At 34.6% G+C, this 20,543-nt stretch overlaps 1 protein-coding gene across 1 annotated transcript in view; it reads right to left on the bottom strand.

The window, feature by feature from the left end:
* MYOM2 (myomesin 2) overlaps positions 1 to 20,543 on the bottom strand; it is a 67,114-nt gene that overhangs the window by 11,397 nt on the left and 35,174 nt on the right. The window contains exons 18-29 of the mRNA XM_010225447.2: positions 18,623 to 18,749; positions 14,797 to 14,975; positions 14,512 to 14,626; positions 13,835 to 13,991; positions 13,623 to 13,729; positions 11,309 to 11,353; positions 10,686 to 10,822; positions 7,048 to 7,192; positions 6,875 to 6,934; positions 5,495 to 5,562; positions 2,334 to 2,447; positions 1,338 to 1,425 (exon numbers count right to left, since the gene is read on the bottom strand). Coding sequence (XP_010223749.2) covers positions 1,338 to 1,425; positions 2,334 to 2,447; positions 5,495 to 5,562; positions 6,875 to 6,934; positions 7,048 to 7,192; positions 10,686 to 10,822; positions 11,309 to 11,353; positions 13,623 to 13,729; positions 13,835 to 13,991; positions 14,512 to 14,626; positions 14,797 to 14,975; positions 18,623 to 18,749 — 1,342 coding nt within the window. The remainder of the gene's footprint in view (positions 1 to 1,337; positions 1,426 to 2,333; positions 2,448 to 5,494; positions 5,563 to 6,874; positions 6,935 to 7,047; positions 7,193 to 10,685; positions 10,823 to 11,308; positions 11,354 to 13,622; positions 13,730 to 13,834; positions 13,992 to 14,511; positions 14,627 to 14,796; positions 14,976 to 18,622; positions 18,750 to 20,543) is intronic.

The raw sequence follows: 20,543 nt of genomic DNA, 5'->3' as shown, positions 1-20,543 counted from the left end.
TCCCTAGGCAAAGAAAAAACATTAAAATTGCAATAGGTGTATGGGACAATTTGGAGACTCCATCTGTGTAAAGCCTATGAATTCTGTGCTGTGTCACCAAATACCTCTACTGAATGTAGAGACAGCCATGCACTGTCAAGTCTTTGCTTCTTGTATCCTTCAGGCCAGAAATAATTAAAGGTCATTAAAACTTGACAGTTCACATTCAAAGGAGAGTGTAAGGGAAATAAAAATTAGCATATTCTGGTTGGAAACAATTTTCCATTGCTCCCTATAGGATAGCATTTATCAATTCTAAAGTCATCTAGCAGCAAATTAATTAAACCAGGTATCCTATCAAGCTTTTGAAAAATCACTGTGCTGATGGCATGACGGAAGGGGAGATCCCTGGAGAGAAGGGTAGCTTGACCAGAAGAGTGAGACACTCTTTCATAGCAGAAGAATCCTGTTCGATGTTAACGAAAAAAAAAAAAAAAAAAAACTTCACTGTGTAGTAAGGAAAGAGAAGGAAGAAAAGAGACATCATAATGCTTAAGACTGGTGAGATAAAACCAGAAAAACTTGTGCTGAAGAATTTTTATGAATAGGAAGGAAGGACAGCATGAAGCTGGGAAAATGCCACTTGCATATTTGGTCTGTGTCAATCTGTATCTGCATACTTTTTTTGTCTCGTCTGAAATAAATTGTTTTTCAATTCTGGAAGCCTTAGAAAAATTCAGCACGCTTCCACTGCCAGGTTGACTGGAGAAGATAAATTATATCCCAGACAGTAGACATCTAGAAAAGTAGGGCAATCATACCTGTCCTCCCTCAGTAAGATGTTTTCCTGAAGGGATGGTGGACAGATCTTATCCATAGGAAAAGTAGCTGAGAGACTATGCAGTCTTTCAGATGATAGGGCTGTCTCAGGTCAAGGTCATCTTAAGACTTCAGCCTGAGACTCATTACTTCCTCCTACTCAAAGCACTTCACCAGTCTCCTGAACAATTCTTAAGGTCTTTGGTGAACTAAATTAGCTTTTGAAGGTGCCTTCTCCATTATCAGAACCAGATGGGAAAATAAACTTTTATTTGGATGCCAATTGAAGTGTCTAAATGCAGGCGGAATGAATGTAGGCCACTTTGAACCTACTATTGAAACCTAAACATGAGATCCTGCAGCAATCTACTAGGGTTGAGTGAAATTCATTTATGCTGGCCCATAGATCTGTCTTTGCTATATACTCAGAGGTAAAATAACAGCTGCTTTTCTGATCAAATTTAAATGTGCATAAAATATTTGACAGTTTTGGAGAACATTTGAAGATTGTTATTTCAATATGGTAAACTGCATGTTACCTTTTCCCGATAATTCAAGTGTAGATACATCATGACCTCTATCATCTGACAGTGTTGCCTTATAAACTCCTTCATCTTTGCGAGACAGCTGTAAGGAAAGCACAAGATATTAGATGTCAAGCTTGATAAGAATACAGCATTTTCATAGACACTTCACAATTTTCTAAAGCAAACTGTATACATTTTACTGCATTCTGGTTAAGTAATCTTACCAGAGATAAGATGGGAAACTGTGAATGGTTTGTTTTGTTTGTCTGGGTGGGTTTACTCTAATATAGTTAGAACCCCAAACAATTTCCAACTTCAAGTTGGAAGTTATTTACCTGAATCTAAGATTTATATAGATTCACAAACAAGGAGATAATGGGAAAAACATCATATCATTAAATGACAAGTAACAGCAGCAATTAAAGACAAACAGAAATTATTCCCCAGAAAAGTTAACTCAATAAAAATGAAGCCACTGGAAAGTCAGTACCTTATTGCAAGTAAAAGAAGGAGGGAGACTGGAAGGATTTGAAGACAATAAATAAATAAATAAATAAACTGAATAGAGATTATGCTGAAAGCAAAAAGACTTAACAAAGGCAGCAACTAAGAAAGATATGGTTTCAGACAGAAGTTAGGTTATTCTGTTTGCATCAAGAGGAATCTTAAGAAACAATATGCCACAAATCTATTAAATTAAGGCAATAAATATGAGACACTGCCAACAGTGCTTGAACAAATTGAAAAAATCAAATAGCAATAAGACATAGAACTGGAGAGAGGTCATCTAAGGCTTTTGAGGTAGTTTAAGAATGAGGTAGCTGAGCTGATAGCAAAAATAACATTCCTACCAGCATTAGTTACTCACCAGCTAAGTGAAGGGTAGCAAATGTGCCTTTTCTTAAAATGTTTCACAGAAATCATAATAGCTGGTTTAGTGCTCTCCCTGGCAAAGCGAAAGCACGTCAAGCAGAAGCTGTCATTTCTAATCAGTAGATGATACTGTACCCTGGGAATAGTGAAGTGGCATTCTCCTTTCTGCAGATCAGGTACCTCATCAGCCTCAATCCCAGAACCGTCTTTATACCATTTGAAAACAGTCTCCTTCTTTGTGTTTGCCACCTGTACAACAGAATAGACATGTAAGCACAGCTATATGCACACAAAAGATATCCCACTGTAAGCAGACACCCTTTCAATGTAAGAAGACATTTTTTTTAAACATATGTCAAAGAAAGCTAAGGCAAAAACTACAACCAAGTTCTACTAAACAAAATACTAGTGCTACAGTATTCATTTGCAGCACAGAACTAATGAGAAGTTTGCAGCTTTAGAGTACTCCTGAATCCTAAAAGGAATTCTCCTTGATCTATTCCCTTAAAGTATTTTGCACCCTTGCATTGTGGGTTGCAGCTTGTCTAGAGATATCTGCAGCAAATATCCTTGAAATTAGAGTAGATTTGAAGATGCTGAACTCTTATTTATCATTTTGCATTTGCCGTATGCCTCCAGAGAGTTGTAAGACAGAATCGAGACCATATCTTGGAGAGTCTATCCCCATTTTGCAAATTATTCTGATTATTGAAGTAATGTCTTTCAGGCCTAAACTGTAGGCTCACTGAAATTCTGAAAGGATTTGAGACTTCAAAATTGTGAGGTAGAATAGAGAACCTTTTCCTTGTAATGTATTTTATTTCCTTCCCCTTTAAGTAACATTACAGTTTATTTGAGATTATTATTTGAGATTTCCAAAAATCACAGAAATGCAATTTGTTTCTGCACTTAGCCCAAATTCCAAGTCAGCATGACTTTGGTAGAAGAGCAGGGCTGACAGGACATTTCTGTGTCCCCGGGCAGTGAGTTAAAAATCTCCTTAAAAAAAGGACTGAACAAACGAATGCAGGGCAGCTCAGAAGTTAATACAGCTCTGCGATAGTTGTCACGTATCTTGCATGGGGGAAAATATATGCACCACTTTCTTATCTTTTGATATTAGAGAGGTTTTACTCTGTAGATGAACAGTTCTGTAAAAGTTTTCTATAGAGATGATCAAACAAGTAGGAGGGTTCTTCCCTCTTCTGTATTGATTCCCAGAAAACAACAACACCTTGGAATACCTTGCAGGAGAAAAGCAAACAGAGCTTTACATTTGCCAGTAACAAGAAAGTGGTTCATGGTCCATTTGTGCAGCCATATGATATGAATGACAATTTTGTTTGAACAAGGCCTGAAGGAACAAGCCAATAGTGCTTTTCAACAATTTTCTATCAAGGACTGCTAGGATTCAATCTAACAAGGAATAGACCGAGTTTCTGACGAATGCAGTTTGCACTGCCAAAATTATTTCATGTTGACATTTACTATAAAAAGTTACTCATTATGATTTTTAGCCATACAGCAAAAATCAAATTATTCTTATGGATTTATATCATACAGTTAGTCGTCTGCCCTACTCAAGCTTCCAGTTGGCCTGATTCCCAAATTCCACCCTGTCAAACCATACAAGAAAGTCCTGGCATCCTATAAAACACCCCTCTGACAGGTCACAGCACTTCCTTCATGTTATCCCAGGCTCTTTGAAGACATAAAAATACATGAAAAAGATTTTTGCACAGGGCCATTAGACAGACCCTAGACCAAATGCAGTGTAACCTGTTCATGCCCTGTCTTCTTCTCTCCAGGTAGCCACCTCTGAGCAGGGTGCATGTGAACCATCCTGAATGAGTTGGCCTGGGGAACCAGAGATTGCTTCCTTGGATAATTTCAATACTATGGGAATAGTCCAGGGCAGCCACATTTCTAGTCTGAGTGCCTTACTCAGGTACCTGAAGGTAGCAGGCTTAATTGTTCAGCCTCTTTCTACCTAAAAATATCATTTAAAGAGGCATAAACAACAGTACCATGTGCATCTAATGGACAGTTACACACTAAAAGTAACAAACATATAAGGTCAATGGCATAGTTAAAATGATGGGTTTGCAGACAACCTACATCCTGGATTGCAATTCTGACCTTATGAACAGAAAATACACTGATGAAAAGCACATAATCAGATGCTCAGACTTTTATGCTATTTTGGGCTCCAAAGTCAATGAAAAGGTGGACAATTTCAGATTAATTTGTGTAGAATTAACTCTAGTGTAACTGTTTCAGAACCATTTAATTCCCCCTGTGAATGAAAGGATAGGCACGGTTCATGCCCGAGGCAAATGCAGGTTGAGATTATAAAGCACTCCAGCTGTGCAGCTCCAAACAAGCCAAGGTACCACGTTAGCTGATGAGTGCTGAGCCCTAAGACAGGGGGCACACAGGACAGCAGCTTCACCACCCAGGTGAGCTGTGGTGCGAACCAGCAGAGATTAAAGGCCCTCTAACCACTGAGCAGGAAAAATATAGAAAAGGAAAAAAAGAAAGAAAGAACAAATGTGCATGTAAGTCACTCCTAATGAATGATACATGTTGGACTAATTAAAAGCCAAAAACTTTTTGAAAGGAAGTAGGTAAAATTAAAACAAAAGAGCCTGTACTGCAGAAAAAGGCAATGAAGAAAAGTTTGATGCTTGCTGAATTAAATTAATTATTCAGACCTCTAATTAGTCATTCTAGAAAAGACTAACAAAAATTAAAAAAATAAAAAACAGTTTAGAATAGCACATAAAAACACTAATTGCAGAACTTACTGTGAAATTCTATGCACATTATCATTAGATAGGGTACAAAAGTCACTGGTCACATACAGGAGAAATCTCATTTTGTAACATTAATTCTGGAAATCTTTGATGTAAGTTTGATTACAACTGATTATATAATAGATGCTTTGGTCGAGGAACCAGCAACTCAGAAAAGGGTAAGAAAAGAGTTCAAATTGAATCGTGCTGCTATTTTTTGAGCAAGGAAGAATTTAATTCTGAATGTTTAGCCTGAATATTTTTTGTGGCTTACAATAGCTAGTTAACATATTTCAGAAAAGTTATTTTTATAATTTTTAGGTCTAGTCCCATTAGGGCTACAATCCTGTACATTTTATTTATATTTTTTAGTGAAGACTGCTACTGTTCAAAAATAAGGCATCAGAAAGTTTCATTTTAAAAATGGCAGAATGTTTTTCCACATTTTCCTAGGTCCACTATAAAACCTTCTAAAAAGTTTCTTCAACCATATTTATTTACCTTACAATCAAGTAAAACTTCACATTCTTCTGTAACTTTCCAACACAAAAACTCCAAGAAATGAGGACCTAAGGAATAGAAAAGACTTAAGACATATGTTGCAAAATGAAGAAAAAGGGATCAGAGAGATCCAATGATAGAAAGAAAAAGGACAGCAAATATATTCTAAGATATATACCAGAATGAGAGCTTTCCTGAACTATCCATGCACTAAAGGGATATTCATAGGATGTTCAAAGGGCAGTCTATGTTCATCTTGCTGAGCCAGGCATCTACAATACAGACTGCAAATCTGAGGCTCCTCTCTGTTTGCATGGTAAGCCTTGTAGCACTCCAAAATGTAAAACAGCTTAGTGAGTGAGACAAATTAGTTTACTGAATCTAATCATACTTGATTGCCAAGTGAATATAGGAAAGAAGCAGCATGCAGTTACAAACAAATCTGCAAATGATGCATTTAACGTGGAGAGGACTGTAGAAGAAACAAATGTATCCAAACATTCACCCAATTAAATGTTCAAAGAAAAATCCTATGACAGACACTACTTGTCCACATTATATGAAGCTTAAAAGTATATAAAGTATTACAAACAGTACAGAGAGTAATCCTGTTCCTCACAGAGGCTCTGAACATGAAAATATTCATGCTCTTAAATAAATTTACTGACATACATAGTAATTTTGCAATTTTTGTTACTTATGTGTAAAGATATGTCTGCAGGATCAGGGCCAATAATTCCAATACTCTAGGAGAAAGATTCTGTGATTTTATATGCTGAATGGTATTATTTCTTTCATACAGCTGTAAGAAATCTAAGAAAACAGAAAATAACAGTGCTACACAGATTATGCAGATACACTTACCTCTGCTATTTAGAGTAAGTGCATTGTAATTATTAAATTATTACTATTTTCGTCCTAAAACCTGTCTGTTTGCTAAACAATAATTACAAATTTAAGCTCAAACTCTGTTATTCAAATAAATGATGGAATATTTTTAAGTCTTTTTTTGTTTTAGTATGACACTATATAGTCAAATATATTGGTGGATCAACTCATGTGCCTAAAACTAAACATGGACTAAAGTATTTTGCTGGATGAGAGCCTCGAGTAAGAGCATTTATGAATATTTAGCAAAGAAAACTTCTTGCAAGGAGGTTAGCTTTATTTCTCTAATTAGTGAAATTTCTGACACAAATTGCATGTGTTATATCACAATATTGGAAAATAACAACCACCTCCAGCAAGGATTCAGCATCTCCTCAACATGTGTAATGTACTCAGCTTCTAATGAAGTCAACGGAAGTTGGAATCATTTAGTAGGCAGTAGGGATACATCATTAAATGCAAATTCAGCCTAAAGTCACCAATCTGTCTTACCTTGCTTCCTGAGAAATTCCTTTCTCTGGAGATCAGACTCAGCTAATACTGTCTTGAATGCTAAATTTCAGAAGAGGTGAACGAAGGTATGAGTTAATCACAAAATTATTCAAGAAATAATTGAAGAACGTTTCTTCATCTGAGCCAAAGTTTCAATGTTTCAGTGAACTTACCATCTCCAATGAGAACTAATGAAGACTGGTTCTTGGCCTTTCCATCTTGAATCTGTACTGTGTAGGTACCTTCATTGTCAATTGTAAATTTTTCCATCACCATTTCTATTATACCAGTAGAACGGTCACAACTTATTTTATGCCTCTGAAATAAATGAGTAATAACTTTACTCTAATATGGTGTAAAATATTTATAATTCCTTACCAAATTAATCATGTATTAAAGTGAACCTCCAGACTGCATCTCTTTCATGTCCTGTGAATTGTAAATTATGGGGAGAGAGCTGTTCTTGTATTTACTGTTGCGCAGCAAGATCCTGTGGTGATGGGAACCTATTCATGCTGCTACATTTGAATGTTCAAGTCACCATAATATAGCTGTGTTTGCTTTAAAAATACCAACTTATAGACCTATACATGCTTGTGGAAGAGCCTACATGTCTGGCCACCAGCTACACAGAAGCTTCCAGTCTGAAATGGAGATCTGCCTGTCTAAAACTCTATCCCAGGCAATGTTCAGAGAGAGCTATAAGTTTACATTTGCATGCACAAATGTGGATCTCCAAACATGTACCTTGCAAATAAATCCATCACAGCAAATTCATACAGTCACTAAATATCTCTGAGATACACATATGTAGCAGCTAGATAATACTGGGTCTTATTTTCTAATTAAAATTTTCTGATTAAAATTTCTGAAAGTTTCTTTTCAGAGAATACCAAAGTGCTGGACCATGAGGGAGAACAGTCACTTCTGACTCCCCCGTGTAAAACCAACAAAATTTCTGTGAACTAAAAGATAGATTGAGTGATTGAGTCAAACAAAACAGAGTTAGAATGCTGTTGAAACATCTCGTTATCTACTAAAGAGCTTGGAAAAATACTCAAATGACAAATATTGACTTGAAGTCAAAGTTATATATGCTTTTCACTTTTTGTGCTTGCTTTCATTAAATATTCTAGAAAGATAAATTTGTGGTCAGAAAAGTTCAAAGAGACAGAAAATTGTAAGTAAATATTGAACAATATTTGCAAAATACATATTTTGCATTTACAGGTATGCTTTAGACATAAGCAAATTTTTTATGTAATATCATCCTTCAGTGAGTAGCATCCATAAGGGTATGTGTCCTACCAAAAGTGATGTTGTTTGAATTTCAGCTAACAATTGCCAAAGCAAAACAATAACTTATAGAAGTTACTTGGTGAATAGATTTTGGAAGTAACTGATGAGAATAAAATAACTGATGAGAATATTATAATATCTCATCATTTTAGTATTTTCATCAGTTGTTATATTCTCATCGGTTATAATATTTAATAATATAATATTATTAAATAACTGATGAGAATATTCCACACTAGCTGCTTTGTTTATGACTAAAGAGAAAAGTAAATATCATTTTCTAGGAGGAATTCTATCCAGTAAAATGCTAAAAATATGCTGATGACAAAAGTAGATATGATGTCCTTTAAAAAGAATAGCTTGGGGGTCCAAAACCAGAAAAAAAAAGTAGATAAAGCCATGTCATTTAGGAAAAGCGACTATGAAAAAAGAAAAAAAGTTAATAAAAATATCATTTATTAAATTCTCTGGAACTGAATCACAATATTTTTAAGTATTGACCTAAAATTATTAGGCATACTACTACTGCTCATATTTCTAGTCCGGCTTTGAGGGACACCCTCCTGGCCATCTTCAAGAATAGATCCACTCTTGTAGGGACAGTTGCCGTGGCAGAGCGCCTTGGGAACAGCAGCAGGGCACAGTGCAAAGCGTGCAAATGCAAGTAGGTTGCCTGGAGGCTCTCTGCAAAGCAGTCATCTCCAGAGCCACCAAAGTGAGGAAATATGCCATATTCACAGCTACTTGAGATACCTATCTAATAATGGTGTTGGCGTAGTCAACAAGTTTACCATCCATTACCAGCTGTTACTTTCAGATATAAAAATAAGGCTAGCATAAACTACGGTATGATATTGTAAAGTGCTGTAAAGTCTCTAACTAAAAGTAGAAAAAATCATGAAAAATATATGAAACCATTATCTAACCTTATATTATGAATATAATATGATCTTACAGAATGCCTGAATAAGGAAGACTCAAAAATATATAGATGATATCATTGAAAATAGGCAAAATGTATGCACAAAATAGGCAAAAAATATATGCACAATGAAACAAGCTTGATTCAAATCCTCCTTAGGTGACTGAAGAATGAAAGAGAAAGAAAAAGAATGGAATTAATAAATCAGCTGCGGGTTGGTTAGGATAGCAATTGATTGAATTAATTAGAAAAGACAAGACTTAGGTGTATCATTTATATGAAACTGCAGGGGAAAAATGCTTATATGATTTGTATACACACAGATGGAAGCTGACTTATATACATGTTTATCTTTAAGAGTGTAGCAAATAGGCCAGGCAGACTACAAAGAGAAGTTAAAATCTTTTTATAAACATTTTCCGAATATTTTTATTTATTGCTTTTGTGTTTAGTAAAAAATATTAAGAGATTAAATAGACAGCTAATAGTAAACAGGTCCCAGATAATTCCATTCTCAGATTTTTTTAAAAAAACCTTATAGAAACTGTCCCCTACTAGGACTTAGATGGAAAAATTTATCACTCCAGTCAACGTCAAGAATCAGAATAGTTTTTACCAAGCATAACAGTCTATTGAACATGTTCAGTGATTATAGTCCAGGTTTTAGAGTGTAATTAGGCTTCTAACTATTGCCATTATGCAGGAAGATGAAGTTCAATGATTTTATGGGGACCATAAATACCAGGCTTTTTTTAAAAAAAAGGCCTTTTTTTTTTTACAATATTTCACAAAAATATCATCAGTCTCAAAATGTAAATGTCACCTGTGGGTTACTAATTAAAGAGGTGAAATAATGCAGCTGCACTTCAAGACTGTCTCTGATGTCAACACTTTCAAAACATATGCATACTAAAAATAGCTTATTCTGTTCCACTAACACTGCCAAGGCAGAATATTGTCATTTCAATATGTCCTAGTCACTAATATTCAGGTTTCCAGTGCTATATTTTATTTCTTATTGCAGTAGGAAATACAGAGGAGTATATTATTCATAAATACTTCCTCTTCCACCTGCCAATATGTAATTAAGGCAAATTCATTTTGTTTTTCTACAGTGTTAAAATGCTGATAAGCTGCTTTGGCTAAAAGCTGGCTTTGCAAGCTCAGGAATAAATGAGGCTTTCAAACAGCTGCAGTGCAGGTGATTCCTCACAGGGAAATATGTTTACAGCACTGTACTTTAATGTCCCACGGACAAAACATACTCCTACCCTACAAAGCGCATGACCTTGCCTTCTTCTCTGCCCTGTCTGGTCTAACTACTCTTTTTCTGTGGCTATCTAGATACTCAGAATGAATACAGCCTTATGAAAGCTAAACATTGCTCTTTTATTTGGTATGAATAATCTCTCTGGGACAGTAATTCTGTAGTGTGAAAAATGTTCATATTAAAAACTATCATTTCCTTCAGGTATTGTGAGATCAATATTAGTAATGTGGCTTTAAATAATTATAAAAATAGATTAACAATTAATGCATAATGCATTTTTAAAGAAAAACAGATATATATGGACCCCAACATGTACTTACATCACCGTTATCAACTTCCTTATCATTAATAACGAATCTGAAGGTAGAATCTGGTGATAAGCTTTCAGCCTGAATCCAAAAACGAACTTCTCCTTTCTCAAGAACCTCATAAGTTAATTCTGATTTCAGAGGTATTGCTGCAGAGAGAAAATCAATCAAAAGTCAATAATGCATGAATCTCTCTAAGAGAAAGGGTATTATAGTAATATATTAGTATTTCCCCATTATTTAGGAAAATCCTGAATCACCTAATATAATTTATATGGGGGAAAAGGATCTAATGCAGTCTTTGGCTGATTTTTTAAAATTAAATTCTCAAAGGGAGAGCACAATTTACAGCTTATACTTTGCACAATGTCTAAGGAATTAGCTAATAGCTACCTGTAGTCTATTGCCAAAGCCAAGTTAAACTGCAAAAGACTTTCAGGTAATGAAGATTTTTATTCAGTACGAACTAATCATTTAATCATTTAAATGAACAAAAAAATAAGCAAGTCGTGCCATGAAAAAAAAAAAAATGAAGCTTCCATTGTCTCTGGAAGAACCTTTTGGGAACTCCAGTCATTATTCTGTGATTATATTCCATTCTAAATCTACTGAATACATTCAGTTCTTCAGCTTACTTGGATTCCTTATTTCATGGCTTAGTTCCATCAAACGTTCCAACTCTGAAAGTAAGAATAGCACTCATGTTTTAATTTATTCTGAAGAATACAGTCCGAATACAAGTGTCAAAGCAGATACATATCAGAATCAACAAATAATTGATCTCCTTCTATCTTGCATGCAAAATATCTAGCTGTCCTTAGAAAATTGTCTCAAGAAAAAGACTTAAGACTTAAAATTGTGTTACATGAATTTAGTGAGTTTTACTATCATCTCATGCATTTTCATGCATACTCTTATGCAAAAGAATCTAAACAAAGGATGAGACATATTTTAAACTTTCTACGGGATTTAAAGATGGAATAAAATGGCTTCTACATAGTCTCTGAGGCTTTTTTATCAGCTGACCTCCTTTTTGACACAATATTTAAAACACTTGTTTTACAGCAATAGCTAACAAGATTGAGTGCAGGTTAGTATAAAAAAGGTACAAAGTTTTATTTAACACACTAAAATCTAATGACAGCTGTGTGTTAGGTTTTCATACTAATCCTATTTATCATATTCATTGTTAATTAAGATTCAGAAGAAGGATCTAGTTGCCAATTCCAAATTTACAGACAATGTAAGAAGACATTATTGAGAATTTATGACATAATTTATAGAAAAAAATACAGAATTTGTAGGATTTGGCAAAGTAAATGGTCAAGGAAACAGCATTTTTCAGTGCTAAGGTACAAATTTGATACTTGTGGAGAGAGTCATTACCAATAAAACTATGATTCTGATTGGCAGATATGGATAGGAAAGACATGACCTAACTGTGGGATGAGAAACACCATCAATGCCCTCGCACAGAAAAAGCTTGGATGGTTGACTAAAGGTGACAAGACAGTTTTCAGAGAGATGCCTCAGCACTAAGCCAAAGAGAAGTTCTGATGACCAAATGTTTGTCTGTCTGTTCCAAAAGTACTCATTCGTAAATTAAAAACATTACATGTTATCTTCCCTAGAAGAAGCAAATACCAACAATGACTGAGTCCACATAGCACTCTTCTTCTTACGACCTGCTTTTCCTGATAAAGTTGATGATGATGAAAGTTGATGGTTCATGCTGTGATAAAGTCCTTGCACACTGATCAAACGCAAACTCAGACTCATCTACTGTCCTTAAATGACTTACTTAGAATGAAGCTGGAGGAATTGTCATGCTTATTTAGTAGCTAAACTCCCATTGGCTGTGTTAGTGGTACGATCTGGTCCTTTCTATCTTTAATTACAAGGAATAGGAACAATATTGTGATCCAAAGAACTATCAGCTGCCTGTATTATATAGCACAAATTGAAAACTGCACAACGTAAGGTTTACCTTACATGTTTCTGGAAACAGTCAGGGATTATTTTAAGGTATAGAGGTTTTTAAGATGAGATGAAGATAAAATTTCAGTTGTTAAATTACAAATTTAACTTGGTAGTTAAAGCTCTTTTGAGTCCCTTGTACAAATGAGTACAAGTATTGACTGGGCACAGATCATGAACTGGGCATGAATCATCATCAATCCCCATGGACCAGGGAAGCACCACAGTCATTTTTACAAAAAGATTGGAAATTCCTCTAGCCTTGCTTTTCCCTCAGTCTCTCTACATAGTAAACCAAAATCAAATTGAAGCAAGAAAAATGAAATTAATAGCTTTTATGAAATAAATCTAGGCAAGTCTGAGTTTATACAACTGGATAAGTTAAGGCCATATATTCTGATGTTTTTTAAGCAACCTCCTTTTTCTCAGTAATCCTCTGTATCTCAGTGAGATGTTTCTGTATCTAGACCTTCAAAGTCTGTTTCTATATTTTTACCTTTGTATTTTACGTTTTCTTGAATAGGAGGCAGAGATTTGATGGTAGCTTTACTACTAACCAAGAGACAATTATTTTAAGACATATGTGCAAGGCTAGGAAGTCCAAGTGATGTACTAGACAAAGATTCTCAAATTAGTGAAAAGCTAACATCCTGAGACATGTAACTCATTTCTAGTGAAACAGATCTTTGCAAGTACAATTGAACTCCCAGAATAAATAAACAGTAATAATTTGGCATATTCTTTACTTTATTTGAACAAAAGATTGCCTTAAACTATTCTGATATTCATTATTGTGATAATCAGAAAAATAGCTAATCCCATTAAATCTGTTTTTTTTTTTTTTTGGTGGAGGTGCTGGTGCTGATTTTCATTCATGCATAGGAGAAAATGTGAGAATTAGTAGCTTTTCTTGTACAATGTTTAATGCATTTCAGGTGTTAAAAGAAGGACATGAGATATTTAGAACCTTACCTTCTTCATCCATAACAAAGCTGGATGAAATCCCATCCGTGTCACTAACTGAGATAGAATAAGTTCCCAAGTCTGATTTATCAGGATTTTTGAAGTACAGCTTAGAACTAAAATAATCAATAAGCAAATATATAATGAGGGTTTTTTCCTATTTTATTAAGGTTTTATCAAGACAAGCTTTTAATATTTTGACACAGACTTGTATGACTTACTGATTTCCTTCAGTTTCAATCTTAAACTTATCGTGATCGTCAATCTCTTCGTAGGATTTACCCCATACAAAATGAGATGCATCAGTAGCTTCTTTGCAGTCAAAAGCCAGGTATATATTACCCTCATCATCCACACCTGAAAAAATTTCCTTTGTTCCTGCAAAACAGGAATCAAATCATGTCAAAGTTATATTTTTCTTCAGTGCAGTAATTCACAAAGACTAAAGCCCATACTAACTCTATCCTTCTTCACTAACAGATGTTGATCCTACTTGCATATGTTTAAGCATGTGGAAAGGAAGACTACAAACAATGAGTGCTAGTGCTCATCCAGGAACAAAACTATAGAATGAAACTGCAAGTGAGAAGATAAAAATATTTAAGTTAGTTTTATTTTCATTCTTGATATTTAATATCAAGTTGTGCTTCTTTTCACTCGCAATATGAAACATCTTTTTTATGAGAATAACAACTGAAATAATTGATTATTAAGATATTCCCTGCAATAAATAAAACACAAACACTTGATAGTATTTCTGTATCCACATTTTTTCCTTAAAAATTGGCTCTGGCAATACATTTTTGGAGCTACAGTACTGACTCAGATTGATTAAATCCACTTTTAGGTATTTCAGTATTCTAACAGGGATGGGGAAGGTAAATAGTTATTTCATTACCTGGTCTTGTCTCAACAAGCACTGGTTCAGACACCTCAGATGACTTGCCTATGCCAGCCTCATTCACTGCACGTACTTTGAAAACATAAGTGTGACCCTCATGTAAATCAGTGACCTTGAAAAAGAGGAAAGATTAAAGTCACTTAAAAAAAAATCTAAACTTGTATACTTTGGTTATACGAACATATTAGCAGAAATCCCTATACAAACATATCTTTGTTGTATTCAAGCCGGTGTTCTTAAAAATGAATTTAAAATTATCGCTAATTGCACAGAAAACGTTACCTTAAGATAGCGATGTGAAGTTGTTTTTTCATTAGCTGTGATCCAATCTTCTGTTTCTACTTCCTTATAGTCCACAAAATACCCAGTAATGGGACTTTTGCCTTCATAAACTGGAGCTTTCCACAGAAGAACCAGTGATGTGTTTCTAACTTCACAAACTGTGAGATCATAGGCAGGACCTAAAACATTTCAAGTATTGAGAGTTTACTTCAATATAATAAAGTTCTTCAAACTGGCTCCATGGAGGGTAAAATGTGTCATTTAAAATTGTGGGGGGTTATGTTTGTTTTCAAATATCTCCTTCTTTATAATAAACATGGCATAAGTAGTATTTAGGTCATCATCTCAGAGTGGCTGTGTGCAGCAATACCTGTTTTCTGCAGGAGTAGCTAACATTCCGAAGCCTACATTGTTAGCTAGACAACCAACTTCATTAAAAGGGAATTATTCATCTGGAAAACCCATGCAGTTCATAACTTTCCAGGAAGGAATACCGACTCCTTGTTCACCATCCATTCTAATTCACTAGGCCTAAATTAAGGACTTCATGGAGTTTAGATTCAGGATCATAATTTAGCATCAGGTATTTTGAGTTTTTGTTGATATGCATTAAAAATGGCCCTTTGGCCTGGTGCAGAACTCAGTGATGTAAACAGACTTTGGATCAGTCTGCACATTCCTCAATAAGAACATTTTTCTCTATGTTGTGGGTAATGATAACTTGTAAGAATAGGATATTTGTTATGAGAAATACTTACACCAAAAACATGCTGATGCTCTGAGAAAGTTTGATCTCGCATCTTTCAGCTATCAAGCTGTGCTCTTGGTGCTATATTTACTTTTCCTTCATTTTACTATTCTGGTGCTAACCATTTTAACCTGTATTTTCTTCACTATACTTTTGATATTCACTTGTATCAGCACAGTAAAAGACATAATTGTACCAATTTTCTAGCATGGTGACAACATCCATGACAGAAAACTGCTATCCAGACATGTAATGTAGCTGGAAGCTTGCTCCTTGTGCTTTAAATCTACAGTAAAAAAAATGGCAGTACCTGAGACAGGGCTTGGTCTAACTCAAGATATTACTTTTCCCTACAGCCTTCTCTCATCAATTTAAAGGTAAACAAGTTTAAAAACCTCAATCACTATTCCAGTCTATAGAGTGTTGTCTACTGCTGAATGCCCAGGAAATTCTGTAAGGGATGAAATTCAACAAATACACAGCAAAAAAAAAAAAGCCATAAAGCAAAGAAATGTTTCTCCATAGTGGATAATTACATTCCAGAAAACAAAGGTATAGGTACCCGTTGCACTTCCTTTGAGGATAAATACTAGACATTTTCATGGAAAGACTGAGTTTTCAAGAAACCTAAGTCTTCTCTCAGAGCTCTTTAAAAATCCCAACCTAAATATCGAGGTATAACAGATAATAAAATTTCCTCTGATGGATGCACTGGCTAAAATATAGATTGTACAAGAAAATCTGTAATGAAGTATGTTCTATTCTAGTAATGCCGAGACTGGGGATTCTTCATTTTTTTTTAAGAAGTCATGTAAAATAATTCATTAGCTATCATCACTAACTCGCAGAAGCTCACAGCTATAGCCAAGACTGAAGTTCTGCAGAGGGATGAAATAATAATGGGTTCTGGGTAAGGAATCTATCATTCAAACTGGAAATCTTGCCAGGCATTTTGGCCTTTCTTAGAAAACCTCCCTTCCATATCAAAGTGTGGATGAATATTTCGTTGACACTGGGAATCACATATTGCAGTCACATTACATTTGTCTTCATTATCATTAGTAAGTCAAAGAAAAGGATCGGCCTCTTTCTTTCAATCTTAAGCCTCATTTATTATTTTTCATTATTGCTAAGTCATTTTCTAAAATTTATTCTAAGAAAGTCCTGGGAAATATTTTAACAAGTTTGGGTATATTTTGTTTGTTTGTGGTGCTTTGAGTTTGAAGCTTGATTTTTTTTTTTTTAAGCGGGAGGAATGCAGTGCTCTCTGTTCAGTGAGCTTCATAATGAGAACAATGTAATCAGCCAAGGAGTAAAAAGGTCACATTGTTCATTATGAAAATGGAAATTTCAGTCTCTTCATTTCCTGAAAGTGCCTTTTATTTTATTTCTTTACATATCATTTAAAATGAAAGATAATCTTCACCGGTTTACACAAAAAGCAATTCCACAGACATTCTGAAAACACCGTAGAGAGTATAAATCACAGAAAAATTTGATTCTTTTAGAAAAATAATTGCTCCACTGATGATATATTTATACTAAAAATTACAAAATGATAAGAAAATATAATTAGCACCAAGGGGATTCAGGAAATTAAACTTTTTGTTTTTTTATGACAGTTTTGACATGTCATTAAATCCAAAATGTAAGATTTAGAAACTGAGAGAAGAACTTGTCTATAAAGTGTGGAGAACAATCAACAGACCAATGAAAACCAATCAGTTTTATCAAAAAGAATCTGGGCATTAAAAAGAAGCAGACTTCGAAATTTTGAGTCCTAGTGATCTTTTTAAAGAAGGCAAATTGAAGAGGGTTTATAAACAGACATATAATTGAAGACCTGTGTAGACCTGTACACCATTTCTCTGATCAACATTGATAACTCTTAGAACAATGTGCCAAGTTTATGTGCTGTCATTCTAGAAGAATATGAAAAAAATCATATTCTAACATATGAATTCAAAGGAAAGTAAAATAAAAAGTTCAAAGGAAATTAAAAATATCTCTTATTTAGAGACCTGGAGTACATGTTGCATGCAGAATGGCTGCAGGAATTGGATTTTGTTAACTTAAGGAGAAAGCTGGGAGTCTGATTCAACACTTAAATTATGTAGAAAGGTTGCAAACAGGAAAGGACCAAGCTTTTTTCCATGTTCATGGTGAAGAGAAAAAAAAGCAAACAGGCTTATATTGCAGCAAGAACGATTCAGAAATCCTGGAAAAACTTTTGAACTTTAAGGTTCATAAAATCAGGAATAACACAGCACAAAGAACCTTGACTATTTTAATGGGTGAAAATCTGTACGAATCAGCTGGATAAATTGTTGCCAAAAGTGAGATAAATATAATTGATCCTGAATTAGATGACTTTTGAGACTTTTTCCTGCTAAATGATTCTATGATCCTTCTGAACTGCTTCTTATTTCAGACAATAATTATTTTTTATTTATAACACAGAAAAGAAAAATGAAATTCTCTGGTCTTCTTATGCTAACTATCCTTTTGTAGAACCACTGACAATGTCAATAGTTGTACAAACATAATATCACTTTTTTTTTTAACTTAGAAAATAGCTGTGTGAACATTTATGCATGAAACAGATGTGTGTAGGTGCCAGACAGCTCCTGATGACCAGAATAGGTATTGAAGGATCTTTAATTGCATAGCGTGGCGGTACATTATAAAGAGATTTTGAGTCAAGAACACATAGAACAAAGCAGTATTTTCAGGCTGTCCTGTCCTGTGATACCATCAGTTTTAGGCAAATCAGTACCAGATATTACAAACAGCTCCAGCAAAAGTCTCATTCAGTATGTGTGAGGGTGTTATAAATAGACAGGCTGACAAAGATACTTCGTAGGTTATCTACAGAACCCAAGCAATACTGAGCAGAAACAATTCCCTAAATACCTTACATTTAGGCAAAATTTATATGCTCACATTAGGTAGACTAGACTTTATCTTTCTTATGTTGGAACCAAAAGACATTCATCAGAATCTGACTAGAACACTACACTGACTGTGCTACAAAGAGTTTATATTAAATTGAGATACATGAGAAATCAATAGACTTACCAGGTTCTGGCATAGTCCAGGCTTTGCACTTAAAATGCTCACTGGGATCTGAAGGTTGGCCTATACCAACCAGATTTGCAGCAGCAATTTTGAATTCATAGAAGGCATCTTCGATCAAATTCTCTACCTTTTTTAAGAAAATAAATCAATGTATTTAAATTTTTAAAACTATGAGTTGTAATTTTTTTTGACAAATAAAATACTTAATATATTAAAAATAAGCATTCTGTCATTGGTTAATTCAATATCAAACCCTACAGCTGTGCTTGGAGTACTGGGAGACTCTAATCTGAGGATTTTATATTTAAACCAAACACATTGCAGAGGTCTAAATTTTATTTCCACATTTTAGCTACAACATTCAACATATTAGCAGGACAGACTGTAAAAGTTCAAAGCAAAGGCCCAAGGAGCCCATTCAATGAGTGGCCACTGACAGATATTGAGGGAAGAGTGTCCTTACATAAAATAATAGCCCCTTTTACTGCTGCTTATGAATGACCATACATTTAATTAAGTTCAAATGGTGTTTTGTCATACTTGACTGAACAGAGAAGAAACAAGAAACTAAAGGAAAAAATGATCCATTTCTTAGCAGTGTGTGCATAAAACTCCGGAAAAATATTCTCTGTTTGGAAATTTGTGTGTTTCATACATTTCTTTTTCTTATTATTACCCGGCATTATAAAATAATGCAGTAAGCAGAGCAAGAGATATGAGCACTGGCGCCATCCTTTTGCTATTTTCCTGACAAATGAAATCCAGCTTCACCAATCTAATGAGGCTATCACCACAGCACTACCTCAGATTTTGAAGTCAAGGTTGACAGGGTATAAGGCATCTCAATAGCCTGATAAGGTATTTCTGCAGCCTGATCACATCATGGTAGCAGCCCTTCCCATCCTCTCTCACAGACCACCTCAATATATGTATATAAAAAAATAGGTCTTCTGCATCTCAACCCTCATGATAACTTTCCCCAAATCATATTTTTACCTGTTTCTCAAGAGAGTTCTACTTCTGCTAGAGACAATAAATATATACATATATATGAATACATATTTTCAATTCACTCAATTCATTACATTATATATATATATATATATTACAAATAAATATATTATAACTGTTTTCTGGGCAAAACAGATAAAACAGTGATACTAAAATACCATGATATTTATTTTTTATGGAAACAAACATATGTTTGGATGGTTACTTGAAATAGTATCAGACAGAAAATCAAAGTAAAACAAAGCAAATTAATAAAATCCAGTCACTAACACAATTTATCCAGTTTCCTGACAATAGAAAAGCTATATATCATAAATAACAAGAGAGAACAGAAGTTCATCCTGTAAAAATACTTCGAAATCTCCAGTTAATAATGGAACAAATATTTGTGGAGTTGCCATAGTATTATTTAATCAGTCAAGGACAAATCTCTATTGATTTCCTGGCTCTATACTGCCTATATGAGGGCCTTGACTGCTTGTAGTATGTGATAAAATATTCTGTGCTCTAAAAGCTCTCTTGCTTTTATTTCCCATTAGTATTTCAGATTCCAGTCCTTCAAAATAACGCATGAAGATGTGCCTTCAGGCACAAACATAGTTACTGGCAGGACTGAGACCTTAAATATGAAATTAATTAAACTCTGAATGGTTTCCCTTAATTTACATTACTCATTTGTTTACAAACACATTAAAAAATCTAAATACCTGGGAAGCTTTGCTGACTACTGCGTATCCTACCCGCCCTTCCTTATTTCTCAACACCCATGCTCCATCTGCCGTGTCAGAGATGCCAGTTCCAAACTCCATGGCAAGCCTTCGTGCATGCAGCAGAGCACTGCGCCGTCTCTGCGCATTGCGCTCTCCTCTGTGCATGAAGCATTCCTACTGAGCTCATCTGCAGCACAGTT

Source organism: Tinamus guttatus, unplaced genomic scaffold, assembly GCF_059628265.1.
Source record: "Tinamus guttatus ecotype Peru unplaced genomic scaffold, ASM5962826v1 Tinamus_guttatus_pri_ptg000383l, whole genome shotgun sequence".
Taxonomy (NCBI): Eukaryota; Metazoa; Chordata; class Aves; order Tinamiformes; family Tinamidae; genus Tinamus; species Tinamus guttatus.
This window is presented reverse-complemented; position numbering and strand designations above follow the sequence as displayed.